At 41.4% G+C, this 25,451-nt stretch overlaps 3 protein-coding genes across 3 annotated transcripts in view; all 3 read left to right on the top strand.

Moving 5' to 3' along the window:
• The window catches only part of LOC147865930 (protein TORNADO 1-like), a 73,404-nt gene that overhangs the window by 41,715 nt on the left and 6,238 nt on the right, over positions 1–25,451 (top strand). The gene's annotated exons all lie outside the window — the stretch shown is intronic.
• On the top strand, positions 1,004–17,359 carry LOC147865932 (uncharacterized). The gene is made up of 2 exons (XM_087316272.1): positions 1,004–1,930; positions 17,240–17,359. Exon 1 carries the CDS (start codon positions 1,037–1,039, stop codon positions 1,907–1,909), a length of 873 nt encoding a protein of 290 aa, XP_087172398.1. The 5' UTR covers positions 1,004–1,036; the 3' UTR covers positions 1,910–1,930; positions 17,240–17,359.
• Positions 13,554–17,669, top strand: LOC147865931 (protein TORNADO 1-like). Its single transcript, XM_087316271.1, has 2 exons — positions 13,554–14,751; positions 14,859–17,669. The coding sequence occupies exons 1-2, from the start codon at positions 13,554–13,556 to the stop codon at positions 17,504–17,506; spliced, it is 3,846 nt and encodes a 1,281-aa protein (XP_087172397.1). The 3' UTR covers positions 17,507–17,669.

Here is a 25,451-nt window from a genome sequence, read left to right as displayed (position 1 = left end):
GAACAGTTGGGCAACAGACCTCACATATGTCGAAGTGTTTCCTTCCCTTCTCTGCGGAGAACCGTTTCACTTTCCTCCTCTTCTTCGCCCTTCACCTTTTGGAAGTGGACACTAACAAACACATGCACAACACAAACGCAACACAAATTCACAGAATGAGAGATATGGATGGACATAGAGATGAAGGTTGGGGTGTCTAGGGTTTTAGGTAGAGAGATTGAGGAGAGAAATTAATGATGGGGACGGGGAGTGAGGGAGTGAGGGAGTGACTTCTTCTCAAGTGAGGTCGGTCGTTCGAGCGTGCCAAAAGTGTTGTCGGGGTGGGGAGTGAAGCCTAGAATGGCTTCACCCCCCTCCCAAGGGGGTTGCGATAGGGAGAGAGCTAGAGAGAGAGAAAAATAGGAAATGACACAAATGTGAGAGGGGAAAATTGTATATCCATTAGATGCCCCATAAGCGGTTTATATAATACATAATGTAACGGTAATAATGTATGTTACAAAAGAGAAGACCGTTACACTCTTGTCACATGCACATAATTGTGCATGTGCTCACACATACTCATTTACTTTACACATACACATCATTACACATACCCTTATGCCTCCCCGTATATTCTTACAGGTAACAATGATATTGATACTTTTGTGTATATGGGTAGAAGGTTAGAGTGTGAGAACAGATTCCTCACCTTCTTTACACCATGCTTATTTCCACGAATTCAGGCATTATTACTCAATGCTTTCCAATCTAAGGATCATAATGCTGACATCACACTCGGCAAAGATTTCATATCCATTTGTTTTCCAAAGAGCGAGATCATCGTCATGTTTTGCCAAGCAAGATCAAACCATGTCATAGATGTCGTCCTACTTCGAGCTCAAAATAATACTCAGCCAGACATGCTAAGTAATTTAACTTTAGTAGAAAAGAGATCATCACCAACTTGACTACAATATGCCCACAACCCACCGGTGTGCAAGGGGTCAAGTTGATTGAGAGTGTCATCCGTCCTGACTATTTACTCTATCCATCAATGGTGCAAGGTAGAGAAGATCAATGCATGAAAGTAACTTATTTGAAGAGACAATTAAGAAAAAAGCTTGAGCGAGGCGAGAAAGAATTGTATGATTGGAAACATACTAGGCATATGTCCTATCCTTTATCAAACGATTTAATTGATCTCCTCAGGCCAGAATATTATGGGGAGGTCCTCAAATCATATAAGGAATGTTTTGAGGTGGAGTTGAGGGATGCATTATTGGAGAATGATGAAATTGTCAATGAATCTAGGAAATATCGAAGTCATGAAAATGTGATCATTATGACTAACTTGGAAAATGGCCTCATGCAAGAAGATCAATTAACTTTAGAAGAGACAAGGGAGGTACAATCTAGTAAGGTTATGGTAAGGTTACTTTTAAGTTTACATCATAAAATGGATGCCACTTGCAATGAAGTCCTCAAGTTACATGATAAGATGGATCAAATGATGAAGGAGCTGGATAAAATGCATCAAGAACTTCAATATATGAGGAATGATGTTATGGGCAAGGTTGAAACCTCTATAAGTAAGCTATTGAAAATTGTTGTGGAGAATCAGGCCGAAAAGCATCTCCCTCGTGTCGCCCTCCTTCTGACTAAGTTTCCCAAGTCAACCTTTGAGGAACTTTTGAGATGGGTGCCTCAAATTTTGGGAGGAAAAATTCTAAGAATCCAGTTATATTGTGAGGATAAACAATTGCCACACCCAGTGGAAAACCAACTTGGTATCACACTCACCTCTTTGTCAGAGTCTCATTCAAAGTATCTAGACAAAGCTCTTCCATATATCAATGGTTTGTTTCATGTGTTGACAATAGCTCCTCCACTCGGTATTTCATCTATGGTACCTCTTGGAAGCTCCTAGATTCCTGATTGGACAACCCACCTCAAACTAGTGAAACAATATCCTATGATACAAAATAGTTTTGAATAAAAAAAAGGATATATTTCTAAGTACACTAGAGTGTGCTTCCAAACAGTGAGAAAAGTGCTTGGCATCTATATTAAGAGAAAATGGAGGTTTAACAAACCAAAACATAGCTAAGAAGTTCCATCTCACCATCTATGATGAAGGTGGCAGGAGTACTCAAGTTGCATGGTTATGCAAGATGCATTGTGAAGGAAAAAGGTTCTTCTCTCTAAGTTAAATTATATATTTGCTATGTGGGTTTAAATAGAAAGGCCTACTGTCCATATTTATAATAAACATTTGAATATTCACTTTTTGAATTTAGATGGGATTTTGCAACTGGAAATAATTGTCTTGTTTTATAACCGATATGAATCAAGGTTAATTGTGTACTTGAATTAAGTATACAATGTCTTTTTCTTATTAAATGTGTCTCTTCTAGGTATGTTGCATCAAGTGTGCAACTTCCTCTCAAGCGAAGTTGTAACTTGCAAGAATGGTTGACAAGTACTCTTTAGTTACCAAAAATAGGGTATTAGACATAAGGAAAATTCTGCCTCTCCTCCCTTAACTATATTAAGAAAAAACTTTGTTTTAGCCATAATTTGGCTTAATCTACCATTGAATGAGTGAAACGATGTACAAAAGCACATCAAATGAGAAAAAAACACTTCAAATAGTTATGAATCACATACTACAACATTATTGAAACCTTGGATTGCAGTTCTCAATACAAATCTCTTTATCAGTGAGTGAGAGAAAGATAGATTCTATTATCATTTTTGGAGGTTGAGTTGAACTAGGATACCCATAAAAAAAAGTGACATCATGTAATACATATGAAAGTGAGTAGTAACTTTTAAGCTTTAAGAGCTTTACTAAGAAATGTCACGATTGAGACTGTAGACTATGCTTGTGAGAGAAATTCATGCAAGGATTGGTTTGGTTGAGTATGTTAGGGCCCCTGCATCTTAAAGATTTATAAATCCATTGGATTTATTCCTATAGTTTAAACTATTAAAAGCTAATTTTTACATGTCATCAAATTCTTGCATAGGTTAGATTGCATTACATTGTTACATCTCATCCCTAACACATTTTTATATCATTTATATCGGTTCATCATTTTTACTTTGTAGAATGCATTGACTTTGACCCTTTCATTAGATTCTATGGATGTAACTCTAAATTCTTAAATAGTGAAAAACATCCCTAATAAGTTTTTATATGGGTTCATCATTTTCACTTTGTAGAATGCATTGACGTTGACCCTCGAATTAGATTCTATGGACGTATCTCTAAATTCTTCAATAGTGAAAACATCCCTAAGAAGGTTTTATATGGGTTCATCATTTTTGCCCATTAGAATGCATTGACGTTGACTCTCTAGAATTCGTCTAAGAATTAGGTCCCTTTCGCATGGGCCAAATTTAGGACAAAGGAAGATGTAAATAGTTTTCTTGAGTCAAGCCTACTTAGGCTAGTTATGTAAATGGCCCGAAAGTTATCTAAGTAAAGAGATAACTACGGCAAACCTTACATGAGAGCGAATAGAGAGCAGTCGTAGTTTTCTTGTTGATCGCTGTGTTTGAGGTGTCTCTGCAACTGTGTACAGCTTGTGCGAGGTTGTTGCGTCTATAGCAGAGCTGCCATAGCCAGAGAGAGAGAGAAAGAGAGAAAGAGAAAGAGGTAGCGAGAGCTTCCCTATTGTAATCGCCTGTCGGTGAACTTTACGAGCTCAGGTCAATGCTTGTGAGTTCGTTCGTTCGTTCGTTCGTTGTATATATTTCTCTCATAGTGATTTGTTTGGTGCCTGTGGACTCCCATGGTTTTTACCCATTTTGGGGTTTTCCACGTAATAGGTTGTCCACTTCCATTTCTGTTTCTCTCTATTTTTACATGTGTTCCCTATTCCGCATTTGACTTCATTGTGGCCAAGTTCCCATTTCGCGTATCAATCTAGTATCAAAGCATTTAAGGAAAATGAAAGATTCATTCGGTGGTATTTTTAAGCTAACCAGCTCCAACTATTTAGTGTCGCTCTCAGAGTGATCGTGTTGTTCACACGAGCAGATCAAATGGAGTTTGTGTCCAGCTCCCTCTCACGTTCCATTGATTCCCTTCGATCAGAATTTAAAGGGGTCATTGACATTGTCAATCCTGTGTTCGATGTGGATGCAAGAAAGCAGGATTCTGTCAAATTTGTGGTAGGGTGTATCTTCGACATTGCTAAAGACATGCTCCAAGGTGTTCAGTTGTACAGTATTTGCACACAAGTAGGTGAACATCTCTCCAATCATTTGAAAAACAGAAATGAACGAATTATTACATGGAACAAGTTGAAAGAGATATGCTATCCATTCCATTTATACAGTGAAGCTAAATTGAAGGCTATTACCCTATCCTTGAATGAGTGCGGTAACATTATATACATAAACAGAGTTGATCACATTGTTCTTGATCCCAATTGGTTTTGCAAGGAGATAATGGGAAGCCTCATTGGTTTCTCAAAGCCTAAAGCATCAAAGGATACCATTGTTTTTTATAGTGGATTCCCCTCTCGAGATTTCATAGAGAGGCGCTTGGAATCGATTACTGGATCTAAAGGTAAGGGCTCATTTCTAGTAGACTTGATGCAAGCAATGCACCTATGTTGCAAAGTTGCCACTAATCATGGTATCTCCAATAGCAGCGTGGATCGTATCTTTATCCCAACCTTATTGACAGATGAATCAGGTATAGAGCAACTCCAATGGATATCATCAACGTGCACAGATAATGTGGATGATGATTACAATGATATTTTTCAACACATGGGTAAAAGGCTACAATGTGAAGATCAAAACCTAACCTTTCTTACACCAGAATTGTTTCCGAGGATTCAAGTGTTATTTAGCGATGCCTTCAAATTAGTTGAAGACAATAATTCTGAGATCACATTGGGCAAAGATTTCATATACATTTGTTTTCCTGATAGGGAGATCATCATTGTGTTCTGCAAAGTAAAATCGGAGCATGTGATAGATGTGCTCATTCAGGTTGATCATCCAACTAATAGCCAACAACGTCATACACCAACGACCTTAGCTTATGTGGAAAAACATATTATTAACACCTTGATTACAATATGTGCACAACCTACTGGAAGCCAAGGGGTTAAACTAATTGAGAGCTTCATCCGGCCCGACTGCTTACATGATCCATCAAGCACGCAAGATAGAGAAGATCAATGTGTGGAAATAACTTATTTGAAGGAACAACTCAGACATAAACTTGAACGAGGCGAGCGAGAATCTTATGATTGGAAACGGACTCGTAAGCAAATGTATGGCTATATGAAAAATGATTTCATTGATCTTCTCGGTTTCGAGAATTATGAGGAAGTTCTCACATCATGTAAAGTATGGCTCGAGCAAGAGGCAAAAAATCCATTATTGTGCTTTGAGAGTGATGAAGTCAATGTAACTATGGAACGACAATACCAATGAAATATGACCACTAAAAGCTTGGAAAATAGCTTGTTGCAACATCTAGAAGATCAAACATTGGAGGCGGCAACTAATGTTGAGGTGTGATCTATCAAGGTCATGGCAAAGGCAATCTCAAGTTTATATCATGTAATAGATGCCAATCATAAAGAGCTCTTAGAGAAGATGGATGCAATACATCGTGAAATTCAATTTTTGAGAAAAGATGTCATGATCAAGGTTGAGAAATCTATTTGTAAGCTATTAAAGTTGGCTATGGAGAACAAGACTGATATGCAACTCCCACGTGTTGCCATCATTACAACTAATGGTCATGACAAGAATGTGGCAAGTTTGGTAACCTCATTGCTTGGAGCATTACCCATGCAAATCCATTTGTATTGTGAGCATCCAACATTACCACACCCAGTGGAAAACCAACAAGGAATCACCCTCATGTCTTGGTCAAAGTCTCGTTTAGAGAGTTTACAAAAAGTTCTTCCATATATTAAATTTTTCTTTTCTATTTTGACTTTAGCTATTAGACTCGGTATTAACTCCGTGGCGCCAGTCACAAGGTCTTGCATACCTTATTGGAGTCCCCACCTCAAACTAGCGAAAGAGGACCCTATGATCTCAAGTATTATTCAATCCAAATTTGATAGATCTATCTCATCAAAAGCCTTTCATGTATGTCCAAGTACATCAGAGTATTTCAAAGAATGGAAAACATGCTTGGCATTCATATTAGAAGAGAATGGAAGTGTGACAAACCAAAACATAGCCGAGAAGTTCTGTCTTAGGCATGCCTTAATAGACAATGGTACTCAAGTTGCGTGGTTATGCAAGAAACACTATGAAGAACGACGACCCTTCTGATGAAGTTAAACTAAATTAGTAGAAACATTATCTCCTTGGTTCATGAATGTTGCTTTTGAAATTGTATTCCAAACATTCATCCATTTGTTGATCAAACCTATTTGGGCTTTTGGAGAATATTTGTCTTATTATATAATATATAACAATTAAGCTTAATTTTGTATTCTCAAAACAATCACAAATGTGTAAAGTTTTCTATTCCTTGTTTGTAAGTAATGTTGAGAGACAAGCTCAACATCGGCCGGATCGGCTGAAGAAGCCGAGGACCGGATCGGTTGGGACCGATCGGTTAGGCCGAGTGCGTAAACCAGGAGGCCGTTAGGAAAGATATTCCGTGAGGAATATATTTGGGAGTTAGTGTAGGAGCTCTTAAAGAGCATTGAAGTATGGTCAGTACTTCGGTCAGTCCTTCGAGGACTTGTATAAAAGTGTTCATGGAACACACATATGTATAGAGTAGTGAATCGAGATCGTTTTGTTGAAATATAGTACTTGTGTTTTCTCTCTCTCACTCTCTCTGTCTCTCCCGCGTATACTGCGTAAGCTCAAGCTCTCCATTAAACCTGAGTTTTCTTCCTTCTGTTCGAACTTCATACTTGCTTCCGCACGTTACTTTTTACATGGTATCAGAGCGCGAGGGTTGTGAACCTCTTTGCAGCCGACACAGCTTGATGAAGAAGAACAAGAAGAACGATGGATAGAGGCATGGCAAGCTCGCTTCCAACAGAGAAGCTCGACAGAACCAACTACGCATCTTGGTCTTACAAGATGCACCAGTACCTACTCGGCCACGGCTACTGGAGTTATGTCGAAGGAGCTAATGACGCGGCACCCGAATCAACACACAGAGACTTCCCGTCATGGGAGCAATCGGCGAGCAGGGTTTTATACTGCTTCACGTCATGTGTGGGCGAACAACTATTGAGCTATGTTTGGGATGCAAAGACGCCGAAGGGTGCGTGGGAAAATCTGAAGAAGATCTTCGCCGCGAGCACCACAGCAAGGAAGCTTCAGCTCCGACAGGAGTTGAGCAACCTACCACAACGCGACTTGTCGGTGGCGGACTATACCTCGAAGATCAAGGATATCTGCGACTCCCTCGCCTCCATAGAGGTGAACATCGAGGAGAGCGAGATGGTCCAGATCTGTCTCGGAGGTTTGGCGTCGAAGTTCGGAGCGTTCCAGACGGTTGTGTGTACCCAGGAGAATACGCCGTCCTTTTTCGACTTACAGTCAATGCTCCTGGTAGAGGAGAACCACGCGGGTGCGTCTACAAGCACGCACACCGACAGCAAAATGTTGTACACGGAGGGAGATACGCCCCGTGGACGTGGAGGACGAGGCGAGTCGGCGCGCAATGGAGGCGGCCGACGAGATCAAGGAAGAAGGCACCAAAGTGATGCCGACAACAACTCCGGACCCTCCGGAAACATGGGGAGTTGAAGCGATGAGAACCGGCAAGGGAAGGCCATCACGGAGTGCTGGTACAGGGAAAGTGAGTGCTGGAAGAAGCGTGCCGATTTGGAGAGAACCAGTTCCGGAAACGGCTCCGGACATACCGACAAGGGAAATCGGCAACGATCACACTACGCCGAAGACTCCGAGAGAGCCAGAGAAGGGTCTGCCTTCGTGACGAGACATGAAGCAAAGTCAATGAAACGGATCACCCCGAGATCGGACGAGGTGTGGTACGTAGACTCCGGCGCGTCAAACCACATGACGAGCCATAAGGAGTGGTTCTCGTACCTTGAAAAACCGATACAACCTGGAGTAGTCGCAACTAGAGACGACACTCCGCATCCGATCGCGAATGTCGGAGAAGTTCCCCTTAGCCATGTCGGGCAAAAAGGGAAACTCATGAACGTGTTCCACGTTCCGACAATCACGAAGAACTTGGTCTCGGTCGGACAGATCGTCGACCAAGGGATGGAGGTTCGGTTTACACACCTCGGGTGCTTCATTGAGGAAGAAGGCCGTGTGATTGCGCAAGGGCGCAGAGACGGGACCGCAATGTTCGCGAAAGGAAGAAAAACCGAGTCGGACATCGACTTGTGGCACAAGCGGATAGGCCACGTCAACTACCAGCGGCTTCAAGATCTGCAATCGAAACAGGTAGTGTTCGGATTGCCCAAATTTAGTGGCCGAAAGGCACAAATTTGTGAAGCTTGCCAGCTCGGGAAGTAACACCGACTTCCTTTCCCCAACGAGCAAAATCGGAGCCGGAATAAGCTCGACCTTATACACTCCGATGTATGGGGGCCGACACAAAACGTTAATCTTGGCGGGAGCCGAATTTCGTCTCCTTCATCGACGACCACACGCGGCACACGTGGATCTACCTCATTGAGAGGAAGAGCGAAGTCTTCGACTGTTTCCGGGACCTCAAAGGGTTCGTGGAAACGGAAACGGGACGAAAGATCAAGTGTCTGCGGTCGGATGGCGGGAAAGAGTACTTTTCTGGTCAATTCAACGGTTATCTACAACAAATGGGAATTCGGCACGAATTCAGTTATAGATACACGCCAGAGCAGAACGGCGTGGCCGAGAGGAAGAATCGGTCAGTTGTGGAAGCGGCACGGGCAATGTTGGAGGAGACGAGCTTGCCCAAGTTCTACTGGGCCGAGGCGGTAAGGACCGCGGTATACATCCAGAACCGGATCGGAGACAAAGTGTTGGCGCACGAGCTGTATTTCGGAACGAAGCCGAACTTGCGACACTTGAGGGTGTTCGGTAGCATTGCGTATGTGCATGTACCGAAGGAGAAAAGGAGGAAGCTGGACGCAAAGGCCGAGAAATGCATCTTGGTCGGTTACTCGGACGAGCAGAAGGGTTATAAGTGCTATAACCCTCGCACCAAACAAGCGCGTGTTAGCCGCAACGTTGTGTTTGACAAGTCCGCGTCCTGGTACCAGCCCCCGACTCCGAACCCCGACTCCAATCCGAGCTCTGACGATGAGGTCAGCGAGGCCGAGATGCCTCCGGATGAGCCCGAAATCGAGACCCACGAAGAGAGTCCGATTTCACTCCATTTAAGTGGACCGATTGGACGACTGAGTCGGTACGACCAGTCCGATGAAGAGTCGGCGAGTAGTGGAGACTCGGCCGCGCATTCCCCGCGCAGGAAGCCGAGGAGACGGCTTACGCGCAAAGAGAAAGGGAAGAAGGAGGTGTCGGATTCTGGCACGGATAGGAACGAGTCAGACTGACGCGAGTCCGACTCCGAGGGAACCGGTGACGGGTCTTTAAAGGTGAAGACCGCGTCGACCGAGAAGGCCTCGACATCGGCTAATGTGAGATTACGCCGATCAGAAGAATCCTGTTTTGCGGTTCGGATACAACGAGTACATGGCGCATCATTATGCATACATGACCCATGTAGCGAAAGTGCGTGAGCCGGAGAGCTACGCAGAAGTGGCTAAAGACGCGAATTGGCGTGCCGCGATGGAGGAAGAGATGCACGCATTGGCAGAGAACGAGACCTGGGATCTGGTTGACGCACCAAGAGGGGTAAAACCGATCGGGTGTAGGTGGGTGTACAAGGTCAAGTACAACACCGATGGCTCGGTCAACCGGTACAAGGCTCGGCTAGTGGCAAAGGGCTACGCGCAGAAACACGGCATCGACTACGATGAGACGTTTGCGCCGGTCGCGAAAATGACGACCGTCCGTGTTTTGCTCGTAGTAGCTGCGGTGAAGGGGTGGCACTTACATCAGATGGATGTAAAGAATGTGTTCCTGCAAGGTGACCTTGAGGAACAGGTGTACATGGTACAGCCCCCCAAATTTCACTCTGGAACGAACTCCTCGGTAGTATGCCGACTGAAGAAGTCCCTTTATGGACTAAAGCAAGCCCCGCGTGCCTGGAACGCGAAGATCACGCAACAACTGCGTCGGATGGGCTTCGTCACGTCAAAATCGGACTCTTCCTTGTTCATCCGTAGGTCGACTCGGACCGGTTAGTATTTTACTATATGTCGATGACTTGGTCATCACCGGCGCCGACCTACGTGAAATCGACCGCATGAAGCTCCAACTTGCGGCATCATTCGACATGAAGGATCTGGGGGACCTTCATTACTTCCTCGGGATCGAAGTGATCCGTACCCCCGAAGGCATATTGATCAGCCAACGTCACTACGTGCTGAGTATGCTCTTCAAATTCGGGATGGCCGACTGTAAGTCAGTCTCGACTCCTTTGGACAGAACCGTCAAGCTTCGTCCCGATACGGGAACGGTACGCGACCCGACGAGGTTCCGACAAATTGTCGGAAGCCTCATATACTTGACCATCACCCGACGCGACCTCAGTTATCCGGTCGGAGTGATCAGTCAGTTCATGGCGCAACCTACTGAGGACCACCTTCAGTGTGTGCAACGCATACTTCGGTATGTCAACGGCACTAACGACCGGGGACTGCTATATCGGACCGGTGCAGCCGCGCAGTTAGTCGGCTACACCGATGCTGACTGGGCTGGCAACGCCGCCGATCGCTGATCCACGTCCGGATACGTGTTCTCCCTCGGGAGTGCCGCGATTGCGTGGAGCAGTAAGAAGCAGCCGAGAGTTGCACTGTCGAGCACCGAAGTTGAGTACCGAGGAGCGGCTGTCGCGACATGCGAAGCCATATGGTTGAAGTGGCTACTTAAGGACCTGCAAGAGGAGGTGTCAAATCCGACGACGATCTACTGCGACAACCTCAGCAGCATCCAGCTCGCGAAAAACCCCGTTTTCCACGCACAGACCAAGCACATTGAGGTGCACTACCATTTCGTCCGTGAACGTGTCCTTTCCGGTGACGTCGAACTTCAGTACGTTCCGACAGATCGGCAGACTGCCGACATCTTCACTAAGCCCCTTGGTCTAGACAAGTTGCGGCAATTCTCTGGTGTGCTCGGATTGCGTCACCTCGACGTGCCAAACTTGAGGGGGAGAACAGTCCCGAACGACTAAGCAAAGCAGCAGGAAAGGAGCGGAGGCCGCGACACCGAGTCGGTTGACTCGGTTGTTGACTCGGTTGTCGAGTTCGACTTCGGACCCGCGGAAAAGTCCGAAAGCGGACAGAAGGGGAGCAGCCGAAGGAGAGAGCCGAAGCCAACCACGCATGGGGAAGATGATGCCACCAAGGGCGAGAAGACCGAAGACGAGTTGGAGACAGCCAACTCGGACGGGAGCGAAAACCGATCGGAGGTAGCCGAGTCGGTTCGGATGTTTGATTCCGATATGCTGAATCAACCGAGGCCCAAGCAGAAGAAAAGGCAGCAGGAGAAGCGTCAACACCGCAACAGCAGAAGAGCTGATAAGGGCCGCATGAGCAGACAAGCCGACCGAAAGGGTCGAAGCACGCGGAGTCGAACAGGTCGAGGAGCGCGAGCGAGGTGTGAAGCCAAGAGGAACCGGAGCTGTGAGCCCCAGGATCCCGAAGAGCCTCAAGTTGAGCTTGAGGGGGAGTGTTGAGAGACAAGCTCAACATCGGCTGGATCGGCTGAAGAAGCCGAGGACCAGATCGGTTGGGACCGATCGGTTAGGCCGAGTGCGTAAACCGGGAGGCCGTTAGGAAAGATATTCCGTGAGGAATATATTTGGGAGTTAGTGTAGGAGCTCTTAAAGAGCATTGAAGTACGGTCAGTACTTCGGTCAGTCCTTCGAGGACTTGTATAAAAGTGTTCATGGAACACACATATGTATAGAGTAGTGAATCGAGATCGTTTTGTTGAAATATAGTTCTTGTGTTTTCTCTCTCTCACTCTCTCTGTCTCTCCCGCGTATACTGCGTAAGCTCAAGCTCTCCATTAAACCTGAGTTTTCTTCCTTCTGTTCGGTCTTCATACTTGCTTCCGCACGTTACTTTTTACAAGTAATGTGCTTGATTTGCGCATTGTGAAAGAAATTATGTTGCATCCTTTAGAAGCATTATGTTAGCTTTGTGTTCTGCGTGTAGTGATTTTTTTGACACAATACACTGGATATGTTATTAGGCTTGTATGACGCATCACATGGTGGGTTTTCTAAATTTCCAACATAAATTTGGATATTGTACATTCCTCTCCTGTAGTCCCTCATATTGAAAATGGTTCTTATGTGTTTCTTGGATGAAAGGCCAAATAGAACTACACTGATTGCTAGGGATGTTAAATGGAGACTTGTAAGGGTATATGTTCATAACCTACAATTTGTAATGTAAAGTAGTAACATAGTGTTGTTTGGAGGTTTGAGGAACTGATAACCCAATCCGGATCTGGTTGGATCGCAGTGTTTGTCAGTGGCAGGCTATATTATGGTGCCAATATGCAAAGGAAATAAATTTAGGGTTACAAACACATATCTGGCTATACCACAAAAATTGTGATTATAAATTTAGAGTTACATATACTTATTTGACTAGAGTTCCAATCTTTCCCCATCCCCTGCATCTACATCTCCATCGCCCAATTACCCCCTCCCCTCGCCTAACCCTATTCCATTGCCACATATTTAATCCTAGAATTTATCGTGCCACCATCAATCAACCAGTAGTAGCTGAAGAAGGAGAAGGAGAAAGAGGAAGAGGCTATAAACAATAGTCTCATAATGCTTCATTACATAAAGGAAACACTTGTATAATAAAAAACTGAACATTATAAAAATTCTATTGTTCCCCATTATTGTTGGATTGTTTGTCAATCTTTTGAATTATTGACCTTGGATATAATTATTTTCATTCTATTTGTTAAAAATTGGCCATATTTCGTTAGAGGCCAATAAAAAAGTAATGGAAAGGAAAAGGAAACACGGCATTGCATTGTAAAAGCGAAAGACGTGCCCAAGTGTTTTGACTTTATGGTATTGCCTAAATATCCAATGTGAGAGAAGATGAAAATGCACAAAAAAATGGTCATTTAAAACCAATGAAATCGTTCTTGTCTCATTCATAGTGAAATTGTTTTGTGGTTTGACATTCAAATTATAGTTTGAATAGCGTTTTTCATCAAACACGCTAACAATAAATCTAGAACTACTCTCCGTCTACAAAACATGAAAGGTGGACGAAGCCGATGAGAAATCTTTGTCATGAACTACGTGGGGCCCAAATAAGGAATTTTCAGTTTTGTATCGTTTTAATCATTGTCATGTTTGTCGGTAAACATAACGTGCTTGATGATTATGTTAATGTAAACTTTGGCTAAACCTAACATGTTCATTTATTAAATTCATTTATCATTCACAACTTTCCTTCACATTCCATTATTTTCTTTCATTCCATTCCTTCCTTTCCATGGAGAAGCCTCACCTCCTCCCACCCCCTCACAGCCTCATCCTCACGAAGTGGACATCCGAGGAGGTGAGAGAAGCGGTAGAGAAATCGAGAGCAGCTCTACTCAACCTCCCTTCAAATTCAACCTCTCAACAACAACATCATGCAGCTGCTGATTCTGATTCTGATTCTTCAACCTCAGCCTCTACTCATGATCTGTCAAATAATGTCGCCAATGTTGAGGATCTCTTCCTCATCCATAGGCCGCCGGAGGAGGATAATCAAAGAATAGCATATTGGTCATATGCTGATTCTAACGTCAGGAAGAAACGATCTTGGGAATGGGGCAGCAGACACATGATGCTGGATTTAGGAGATCCTACCTCCATTGCAGAAGAACGGAAGGCCATCCTCACGGCTGCCGCCAATCTCTCCGGACGATCTCTCCATCTCCTTCTGAATCTAAGCGAAGAGGAGGAGAGGGATTGGGTGGAGGCTCTCTCTCTCGCTGCAGATCATGATGCCGCCCCCAGCAGCCTCCTCATCGAAGCACCAGAATTCAAGGATCCTCATGGTCTTCTGAGGGCTCTCAAGAAAAACAAACGCCTCAAACATCTCTCCCTTCAGTGGATGCGGATGGGGGATGAGTGCATAGAGGAGTTATGTGACTTCACTTCCCTCACCTCCCTCCACCTCACGTCTCTGGACATATCCGCTGAGTTTGTGGGGAAATTAGCGGACCTTCATCCCTCACATTCACCCCTCGCAGCCTCCCTCCACAGACTGCACATGTATTCAAAGTGCATGAACTGGAGAAGGAACACTGGTTTCGTGCGCCACTGGCCGAAGCTCAAAGAGCTCTCTCTATTCGGTATAATGACAGAGGAGGAGCTAATGGATTTCATGGATCACCTAGCACCGCCAAAGAAGGAGGAGGCGGAGACCGTTGGCGGTACCCCTTCATCTCCTCCTCAATTATACAGCCTTCATTTAGCTGTCTCCCCAGATGAATTAACCCGATCTGCTACTGCTGTGGTTGTGGATGCACTTTCACGATCCGGACTTCCTTTCTTTGCGATTCGAGGCCTTCGTATTAGGATGGACCCTGCCATCGAGGCGCAGCTGTGGAGGAACCAGCGCAATTTCATGTTGGGATCTGATTTGAAGCGAGTGCCTGCGACATCCATCCGATTGTTCATATGCGGAGATCCATTCGCAGGCAACATAACATGCCCACACTCTCTCAAATACTGAAAAATCAGACAAGCCAGATTGATGAAGATAAACACACACTAACACACTTGCACTGCATTTTGTTTGGCGCAGGAAAGACTACCCTTGTATCCTCCATGCGTTCCATTTACGGGCGAAAGAGAGATCGGGCGAGAGCCCTGTTTACTGGAGGTCGAACACAAGGAATCGAGGTGCAAGCCATCAAGAAAGAGGGAATTCGAGTGTCTCTCTGGGACATGGCAGGCCAACAAGAGTTCCACGCATTCCACGACTGCATGTTCCCAGACATAGGAACCAGCTCTTATCAGTTCCCATCCATGTTCATGTTCGTTTGGAGCCCCATGGATAGCGAAAGTAGCGACAGAGGATCAGAGAAAAGAGACACTGACTTCATAGCAAGCTTCAGGTACTGGCTTCGGTTCCTCGCTTCCAAAAGCCGTCAATCCATTATCGCTCTCAGGGTGATCGTGGTATTCACACGAGCCGATCAAATGGAGTTTGTCACTAGCGCTCTCTTACATTGCATTGATTCACTTCGATCAGATTTTGAAGGGGTGATCGACATCCTCCACCCTCCTTTCCATGTAGATGCCAGGAACAAGGACTCTGTAAAAGGTACAGCAGAATTTATCTTCAGCAATGCCAAGGATATGCTCCAAGGTATTCTGTTGTACGACATCTGCACAGGGGTAAGCAAACAGTTATCAAAGCATTTGAAGAATAAAAATGAACGAATCATTACATGGGAGAAGTTTGAGGAAATCTGCCATATGGCTGCCCAACTTTCCAATCCCAACAGTGACAAAGCTAAATTAAATGCAATCGCCATGTCCTTGAATGAATCCGGTAACGTTATATACATAAACGGAATCCAACACATCATTCTTGATCCCAATTGGTTTTGCAATGAGATCATGGGCAGCCTCATTCATTTCCCACACTCTAAAGAATCTAAAGGGAAGGGTACTATTGTATTTGAGAAAGGATACATCCCTAAACATTTCCTCGAAGAGAAGTTCGAATCAATTACCAAATCTAAAGCGGAGGGTTCATTACTGGTACAATTGATGGAACCCATGCACCTATGTTGCAAAGTCCCCACCAACCATGGAGAACTCATCTTCATTCCTGCCATATTGTCCAAGGATGTGGGTGTGGAACAACTCCAATGGACTTCACCAAGAGCAAAGCGTGACGACAATTTAGTTGAGGATAAGGATTCATTTGTGTATATGGGTAGAAGGTTAGAGTGTGAGAATGAAAACCTCACATTTCTTACTCCAGGATTGTTTCCCAGGATTCAAGTGTTATTTAGTAATGCATTCCAATCGGAACATGACAATGCTCACATCACACTCGGAAAAAATTTCATAATCATACGTTTTCCAAAAATCGTGATCATCGTCATGTTCTGCCAAGCAAAATCAAACTATGTCATAGATGTATTGGTTCGTGCTCAAAATATTAACACTGAAAAAGACACTCTAAGTACCTTAGCTTTTATGGAAAAGCGCATCGTCAACAACTTGATTACAATATGTGCACAACCCGCGGGCGTCCAAGGGGTTAGGTTGATCGAGAGTGTCATCCGGCCTGATTGTTGTTGGGATCTATCAAATGCACAAGATAGAGAAGATCAATGCGTGAAAATAACTTACTTGAAGGAACAATTAAGACAAAAGCTTGAGCAAAACCAGCAAGGATCTTATGATTGGAAACAGACTGAACTCCTCAGTTCTCTAACAAATGATTTCATTGATCTCCTTGGTTTTGAAAATTATGAGGAAATTCTTGCGTCATATAAAGCATGGCTTGAGCAAGAGGCACAAAGTCCATTATTGGAGAATAATGATGTCAAAATATTTGGAGAACAAGAAAGTCAACAAAATGTGACCATGACTAGCCTTGAAAATAGCTTGGTGCAAGAAGATCCAGTATCAGAAAATCAAGCAATTGAGGTGCGATGTAGCAAGCTCATGGCAAAGGAAATTATAGATAAGTTGGATGCCACTTATGAAGTGGTCCTAAAGATACATGATAAGGTGGATCAAATGACCAAGACAGTAGATGAAATGCACAAAGAACTTCAAATTATGAGGAAAGATGTTATGAGTAACATTGAGAAATCTATAAGTAAGCTATTGAAAATGGCTCTAGAGAATGAGGCTGAGAAGCAACTCCCTCGTGTCGCCCTCCTTACAACTAGCTCTAGTGCATCGACCATTGAGGAACTTTTGACACGGTGGCCTCGACTTTTGGGAGGAAAAATGGTGAGAATCCAACTATATTGTGAGGATAAAAAATTGCCACACCCGGTGAAAAACCAACCTGGTATCTCCCTCACCTCTTTTTCAGAGTCTCATTCAGAGTATCTAGAAAAAGTTCTACCATATATCAATGGTATGTTTCATGTTTTGACTATAGCCGCTAGACTCGGTATTTCCTACATGGTACCTCTTGATTGGACACACCACCTCAAACTAGCGAAACAATACCCTATGATACAAAGTCATTTTGAATCAAAAAAGGATATATTTCTAAGTAAACTAGAGTATGCTTCCAAAGAGTGGCAAAAGTGCTTGGCATCCATGTTGGTGGAAAATGGAGGTTTGACCGACCAAAACATAGCTAAGAAGTTCCTTCTTAAGCGTACCATATATTATGAAGGTGAGGAGAGTACTCAAGTTGCATGGTTATGCAAAATTCATTGTGAAGGAAAAAAATCCTTCCCACTAAGCTAAATTATATCTGGCTACGTGGGTTTAAATAGAAAGGCCTACTTTTGATATTTCTTGTAAACTTTTGAATATTCCTCCAATGAACCTAGACAGGGGTTTGCAACTAAGAATAATTGTCCTGTTTTATAACCTATATTAATCAAGGTTATTTGTGGATTTGAATAAAGTTATGGATGAGAATGTTGCCTTTACATAAACCTTTACATAAACACATATAGAATGCACGCACATGAATATATTAAAAAACATTTACATGTTTAAATTGTACACATATAGAAGTTACAAATATATAGTTATACACAAACATTTATGTTTACACATGTACTTTCACATACATACACATTAGAAATTGTCTACATGTTTACAACATTATTGGGACTAGGACCGCTTCCAAGAATATAAAAATTCAGCTAAAGTTTAGAGAATTGACCGAGTACATATGGGTGATATTACCTATACTTTCAATGAAGGCATGAAATGTATGCAACATCTTGAAACACTCGCAAGCACATACCTTTATGAATGATAGTTATCGAATGATCCATTCTGACATTCATGTGCAATACTACTCCATGTTCAGATTCTCTTGTATTTGTTTGCCTAACTAGTATGATAATCGATAATAATCACTTGCTTATCATGTCGAACTAAGAACTTGCTAGCTACATCCCTTTTTATTAAACATCCAATTATTCCACGTAAACCAAAGTTCGAGCGGGGCATGATATGAGAGGCCAAGGCCCATTAGAAGGAGAAGTTTGGCCGATCATTTTTAGAACATATTGGGAAAGGGAAACTTCGAACAGACGAGGCTAGCAAAGCTGAATGAAGAGTTCAAGAAATATCAGAGTGGAATGACCTTGTGGACGAGAAAACAATCCTTGTAGAGACCATATGCCAAAATTATGAAGCCCTTGTCGAGGAAAAGAAAAAGAGACGGGGCGAACACATAGGATCTTCAAAGAAACATGAAATGAGGGAAGTTGTTTGAAGAAGGGAGAAGACAATGTTGCTTCCTCTAATGATTTACTTGTTGTATGTACAAGTTACAATGAAGTTAACATAAGTAGGCATGAAACCACTTGGGTTCTTGATAGTGGTACCTCCCACCATGTTACGTCTAGAAGGGATTTTTTCTCATCTTACACTCCAGGTGACTATGGTGTTGTGAAGATGGGGAATGATGGATTTGCAAAGGTAGTCGGCACAGGAATCATTTGCTTGCAAAACCAACACGGGATTCAAGTTGATTCTACATCAAGTACGACACGTGCCCGATATTAGATTGGATCTAATCTCCACAGGTACATTAGACGACGAGGGCTATAACCATTCGTCTCAAAATGGTAAGTGGAAAATTTGTAAGGGTTCTTTGATTATTGCGAAAGCAAATAAATGTTGTCACAATGGTTTATATCTTTTGCAAGCTTCTGTCTCTACTAACTTTGTCAATGCAGTTGAAAATCAAGATGTTTCAAAATTGTGGCATAAGAGATTGTCCCATATTAGTGAAAAGGGACTTGACTTTCTAGCAAAAAAGAACGTCCTACCAGGTTTAAAAGATGTGAAGTTAGATACATGTGATCATTGTTTGGCAGGGAAGGCTAAGAGGGTTTCCTTTAAGCATTCTTCTCTTCGACAAAAAGGTATACTCGAGCTAGTGCATTCTGATGTGTGTGGACCCTTGAAGGTAAGGTCAATGGGTGGATCAATTTATTTTGTTATTTTCATTGATGATCATTCTAGGAAGCTTTGGGTTCGAATGTTGAAATCAAAAGATCAAGTTTTTGATGTTTTTAAAGAGTTTCATGTTTCTATTGAGAGAGAGACAGGGAAGAAACTGAAATGTATTCGTAGCGATAATGGTGGCGAATACTGTGGATCTTTTGATGCGTATTGTCGAGAGCAAGTTAGCAAACATCAAAGAACCCCTCCTAAGACTCCCCAATTAAATGGTTTGGTCGAAAGAATGAATAGAACCCTAGTTGAAAGAGTTAGGTGCTTACTCTCAGATGCAAGGTTACCTAAATCATTTTGGGGTGAGGCTTTGAATATTGTTGCACATATCATTAATCTATCTCCTACTACCGCATTGCAAGGTGATGTACCGAATAGAGTGTGGTATGGTAAAGATGTATCTTATGATTACTTACGTGTGTTTGGGTGTAAGTGTTTTGTACATATACCCAAGGATGAAAGATCGAAGTTAGATGCTAAATCTAAACAATGCATTTTTATTGGATATGGTCAAGATGATTGTGGTTATAGGTGTTACAATCCTATGGGAAAGAAGCTCATTAGGAGTCGTGATGTAGTGTTCATCGAAGACCAAACCGTTGAGGACATTGACAAGGCGGAAAGGTCAAGTACCTCTTTAGATGGTGACCTAGTAGATATTGATCCAATTCCTATGATGGATGATGATACACAAGAGAGTGCCTCACAACAAGAGGAGCAACATGAGGATGTTGGTGAGCCGTTGATTGTAGGTGATGCTAGTAATGATGTTGTTTTGCCAGAGACAGGTCTTGAGCGGGGGGAGCAACTTCCATTACAAGAGGTGGCAAATCAACCTTTAAGGAGATCTACAAGAGAATGACGATCATCCACGAGGTATCCTAGTTCTGAATATGTTCTACTCACTAATGAAGGTGAACCGGAAAGTTTTCATGATGTGCAAACTCTTAAAGACAAAGATAGTTGGGTAGAGGCCATGCATGAAGAAATTAATTCTTTGAAAAAGAACAACACATTTGAGCTAGTTGAACTTCCTAAGGGTAGGAGAGCTTTGAAAAATAAATGGGTGTTTAAGTTAAAAAGGGGTGATGATAACTTTATAAAATATAAAGCTCGTTTGGTGGTAAAAGGATATGGTCAAAAGAAAGGAATTGATTTTGACGAAATTTTCTCACCAATTGTGAAATTAAGCTCGATACGAGTTGTGTTAGGTTTGGTAGCTAGTTTAAACCTTGAACTTGAACAATTAGATGTGAAAACTGCTTTTTTACATGGTGACCTAGATGAGGAAATATACATGGAACAACCGGAGGGTTTTAAAGAGAAAGGGAAAGAACATTTGGTATGTAGGTTGAAAAAGAGTCTCTATGGCCTAAAACAAGCACCGCGCCAATGGTATAAAAAGTTTGATTCTTTTATGGTGAATCAAGGTTATAAAAGAACTAATGCAGACCATTGTGTGTATGTTAAACAATTTGAGGATGGTAATTTTATTATACTTCTTTTGTATGTTGATGATATGCTAATTGTTGGGCAAGACCTAAATATGATTAATAGGTTAAAAGTGGAGTTATCTAAAACTTTTGACATGAAAGATTTAGGGCCTTCTAAGCACATTTTAGGTATGCAAATAACTCGTGATAGAGAATCAAAGAAATTGTGGCTTTCACAAGAAACGTACATAGAAAGAATCCTCGAAAGGTTCAACATGCAATATTCGAAACCAGTAAGTACTCCTCTTGCCACTCACTTTAAATTGAGTAGGAAATGTTGTCCAATTACCGAGGAGGAAAGAGATGAGATGTCATCGATTCCCTATGCCTCGGCGGTTGGATCTTTAATGTATGCTATGGTTAGCACACGACCAGATATTGCACATGTAGTTGGTACAGTGAGTAGGTATCTCTCTAACCCTGGTAAATCTCATTGGAATGTCGTAAAATGGATTTTACGGTATTTGAGAGGTACATCTAAGTTGTGCATTTGTTTTGGAGGTTCTAAACCAATTCTTGAAGGCTTTACAGATGCGGACATGGCTAGAGATCTTGATGGTAGGAAATCTACATCCGGTTTCTTATTTACTTTTGCAGGGGGAGCTATATCATGGCAATCCAAATTGCAAAAGTGTGTTGCCTTGTCCACTACAGAAGCTGAATACATTGCAGCAACTGAGGCTGGCAAAGAAATGCTTTGGATGAAAAGGTTTCTTTTAGAATTGGGTTTGAGCCAATTAACTTATGTGGTTTTTTGTGACAGTCAAAGTGCAATGGACCTAAGCAAGAACTCAATGTATCACTCACGGACAAAACACATCGATGTAAGGTATCATTGGTTACGATTGGCGATCGAGGAGCAAATGTTGCAACTAGATAAAGTTCATACTGATGACAACGTTGTTGACATGCTAACAAAGGTGGTTCCAAGGGAGAAGCTTGAGCTATGTGCCAAGCTTGCCGGAATGGAGATAAATTGATAAACAAGCAATTCTCTCCTTATGTGACCGGAGGGGGGGATTGTTAATGTATCCGGTCACTATTTTGTCTTTTCTTTTTTTTAATAATATTTATTATTATTATTAGATAGTAATATAAAACAAAACGAAAGTTTTGTTTCTTTAGTAATTATTACCCTTACTTTATTTCTTTAAAAGGGTAAATGTAAGTTACGTTTTTTAGTGAGTAAAGAAAGAAAAGAAAAATAATAATAATAATAGTAAAGAGGAAAACAAAACAAAACGACCGTTTTTGTTTTTGAGAGAGACAAAGAGAAGAGAGGGTGGAAAGGAGATATATATATATATATGGGAAGAGGTGAGAACAAAAGGATGAGGAGTGTGAAGCATAGTGAAGCATAGAGAAGCATAGTGAAGCTTGGTGAAGCTTGGAGAAGCTTGGTGAAGCTTGGTGAAACGTGACGCGTGTTACACTCTTACGTGTCTATACCTCTATTGAGGGTAAGATGAACTATGAAGACCCAAAAAGAGTGAAAACTCATGTTTTGATAAATATATCCTCACAACAATTTGGAAAATAGAAGTTGATCAATAAACAAACTCAAATCAACAGAAAAACAGCAGTGGACCAAAAAACACTTCTTTAGTACAAGAAAGGAAGGCCACAATAAAACAAATGTTGAAATATTAACTTGCATTAGAAAGAAAGCTACATTAATGTGACATTTAAAGAGGCTAAAATGGCAGAGAGTGAGAAAGCTTACTCATTGATTTAGCTATGTTGAATAGCATATGCTAAGACTCAATTGTGCTGATATCCTTACAAGTTGTGAATAACATGCACAGTTTACAAAGGAAGTTTGGCTAAAACCTAGCAAAAAGGTGTTAGACTCACAAAAGATAAGAAATGTTCTAAATTGGAAAGACCAAATTTAGCTAAACAAAAGCCAAATAAATCAACTATACATTAACAAAGAAATATCTGGTACATTGATCCTTTGATAATATTTGTTAATAAAGAACTAACCAGGGACAATTTACGCATGTTGAGAAGTGTACATAACTCGTTAAAGATGTAGACATATTATGCCAAAACTTAGGACAGACATTTGTGCTGCAAAAATGTTGGGGACATAGTTGTGTCGTGGAACACATTCACTTGGACGTCACAAAAAATCTAAAACTTTGTGCATTGAGAAATGAATAGCCATACCACTCCGTATCCAGTATCTTCAATCCAAGGAATCGCTTAGAATGTTCTAAAAATTAAGTTTAGTGATAAACACCAGAGTTAAGAATCACATACTAGAACATTAGTGAAACCTTGGATTGAAGCTCTGAACACGAATCTCTTTATAAGTGAGTGAGAGAAAGATGATGTATTTTATTATCGTTTTTGGAAGTTACCTTGAACTAGGACACCCATAAAGAAAAAGTGACATCGTGTAATACATATGAAAGTGAGTAGTAACTCATAATGTTCAAGAGCTTTACTAAGAAATGTAACAATTGAGACCACAGACTATGATTGTGAGAGAAATTCATGCAAGAATTGGTTTGGTTGAGTATATTACAGCTCATGCATCTTAAAGATTTATAAATCCATTGGATTTATTCCTACATTTTAAATAATTAAAAGCTAATTCTTACATCTCGTCATATTCTTACATATTCTTGCATAAGTTACATTGCATCAAATTCTTAAATCTCATCCCTAATGTGATATATTACATCCCTAACAAGTTTTTATATCATTTATATCGGTTCTTCATTTTTACGTTGTAGAATGCATTGACTTTGACCATTGAATTAGATGTTATGGACATAACTCTAAATTCTTAAATAGTGAAAAACAGTAATGAACATATCAAGAAGAGAAAGGAATGCAGAAAACATAGTTACTTCAACAAACCATAGAGGATGTTGCCGTGTGAACTTCCTCATAATCTTCAACCAGATCAAGGGAATGGGGGAAAAATAAATGTTGTTTCTTCTAACTAGGAGAGGTCAACCCTAAACTCCATCATAATAGTGGTCATGCAAATTGTCAAGTCGTTGAGTGAGATTAAGGGCATTCAAGGCATTCAAACTTCAAATAGTTGACATTTGTGGGGAACAAATCCGTAGTGAAACTAAGGCAAAACCTTCCAAAGTCATTTAGCTTATAGTTTCTCCCTATTGGCATAAGGTCTCTTAGGAGCTCTTTTTAAACACATTTCGAGTTATGATCATTCAACTTATCGTAAAATTCTTCTACTATATAAACCAACAGAGATTTTGCATCATCTTGCACAATATATGAGTCCAACCTATAAACAAAGACCACTTGCAGTATGCAGGCTAAACAGGATCAAATAAATCAATGCATGTGCTCGTTGTCATATTCTTGTCCATTCAAATATATATAAATTCACCAACTAGAAGGGTTGTGTTAAAAAGATCCAGAACATCTGAATCGAAAAGATTGTAATGACCACCATTTGCTAAGAAGGCTTCATTTGTGAAAAGGAAGTGTTGTTATATATCAATGCCTAGGCAATGGACTATTCACAAATCATATATTCCCATCTTGTCTTTACAATAGCGAAATAAGTCTAAGTGATGACATAGAAACAACTTCAATTAAGACACACATAGTCAACTTCCCAAAGTGATTTTTGAGTCTCACATTATTTTTTATGTCAATCGTTAATCTGGTAGGAATTAAGGTTTAGGGTACTGTTGAATACCATAAAAACAATTTTGGGTCAAGTGTTTGCTAAATTCACGAATACTATGAAAACTAATTGGGATGCTTTTTCTTGATTTATGTTTTCATTTGTAATCATTGATGCTATGGAAAACATGGATTTCATGTGTGGCTTGTAGAAAACAGGCTTTGGCTTATTTACGCGTCCTTCACAGAAAGGACCATGTGTTGAGGAATAGCGAAATAAGTCTAAGTGATGACATAGAAACAACTTCAATTAAGACACACATAGTCAACTTCCCAAAGTGATTTTTGAGTCTCACATTATTTTTTATGTCAATCGTTAATCTGGTAGGAATTAAGGTTTAGGGTACTGTTGAATACCATAAAAACAATTTTGGGTCAAGTGTTTGCTAAATTCACGAATACTATGAAAACTAATTGGGATGCTTTTTCTTGATTTATGTTTTCATTTGTAATCATTGATGCTATGGAAAACATGGATTTCATGTGTGGCTTGTAGAAAACAGGCTTTGGCTTATTTACGCGTCCTTCACAGAAAGGACCATGTGTTGAGGGTGTTCATTTAAAAAAACACATGCATTAGGGATTTCATGAATCTAGTAGAAAATAAGGATTTCAATCCCGTTGTACACATGGTTGTACACATGGTTTAGGCATTCTTGAACTTCTGTAAAACAAGGTTTAGGGATTCTTGATTTCTATATAAGACTGGGTTCAGGGTTAGGCATTCTTGAACTTCTGTAAGCCATATGGAAACAACAGATTTAGTTAGCCTCAATATTTGAAAATTTATGAAAGATTAACATTGCCAATCTATTGAAGGATTTGGATGGATTATGTCGTTTAAATTTTTTCAATGGCCACCTCATCTGAAAGACCATACATTTTCGATATATGACCACACCAAACATAAACCAATGGCAGTGGTGACGAAGCTAAAATGTCTGGTTTTGTCCAAGTTTGATTGATTCAATGTTCATGATTTCATTGATGTTTTTAATGTTGAAGCATGTGTCTGATATTCCTATTTGACAATGTACTGCATG

Source organism: Azolla caroliniana, unplaced genomic scaffold (genome assembly GCF_043228905.1).
Source record: "Azolla caroliniana isolate FFs.n. ecotype wild unplaced genomic scaffold, voAzoCaro1.0.p SCAF_3, whole genome shotgun sequence".
Lineage (NCBI taxonomy): Eukaryota > Viridiplantae > Streptophyta > Polypodiopsida > Salviniales > Salviniaceae > Azolla > Azolla caroliniana.
This window is presented reverse-complemented; position numbering and strand designations above follow the sequence as displayed.

What these genes read in the sequence shown, in the direction of transcription:
- LOC147865932 (XM_087316272.1), top strand. Translation starts at nt 1,037, where the DNA reads ATGGTGCAAGGTAGAGAAGATCAATGCATGAAAGTAACTTATTTGAAG.
- LOC147865931 (XM_087316271.1), top strand. Translation starts at nt 13,554, where the DNA reads ATGGAGAAGCCTCACCTCCTCCCACCCCCTCACAGCCTCATCCTCACG. An exon ending in ATGCGGAGATCCATTCGCAG is followed by an intron (nt 14,752 to 14,858) that starts GCAACATAACAT and finishes TGTTTGGCGCAG; the next exon opens with GAAAGACTACCCTTGTATCC.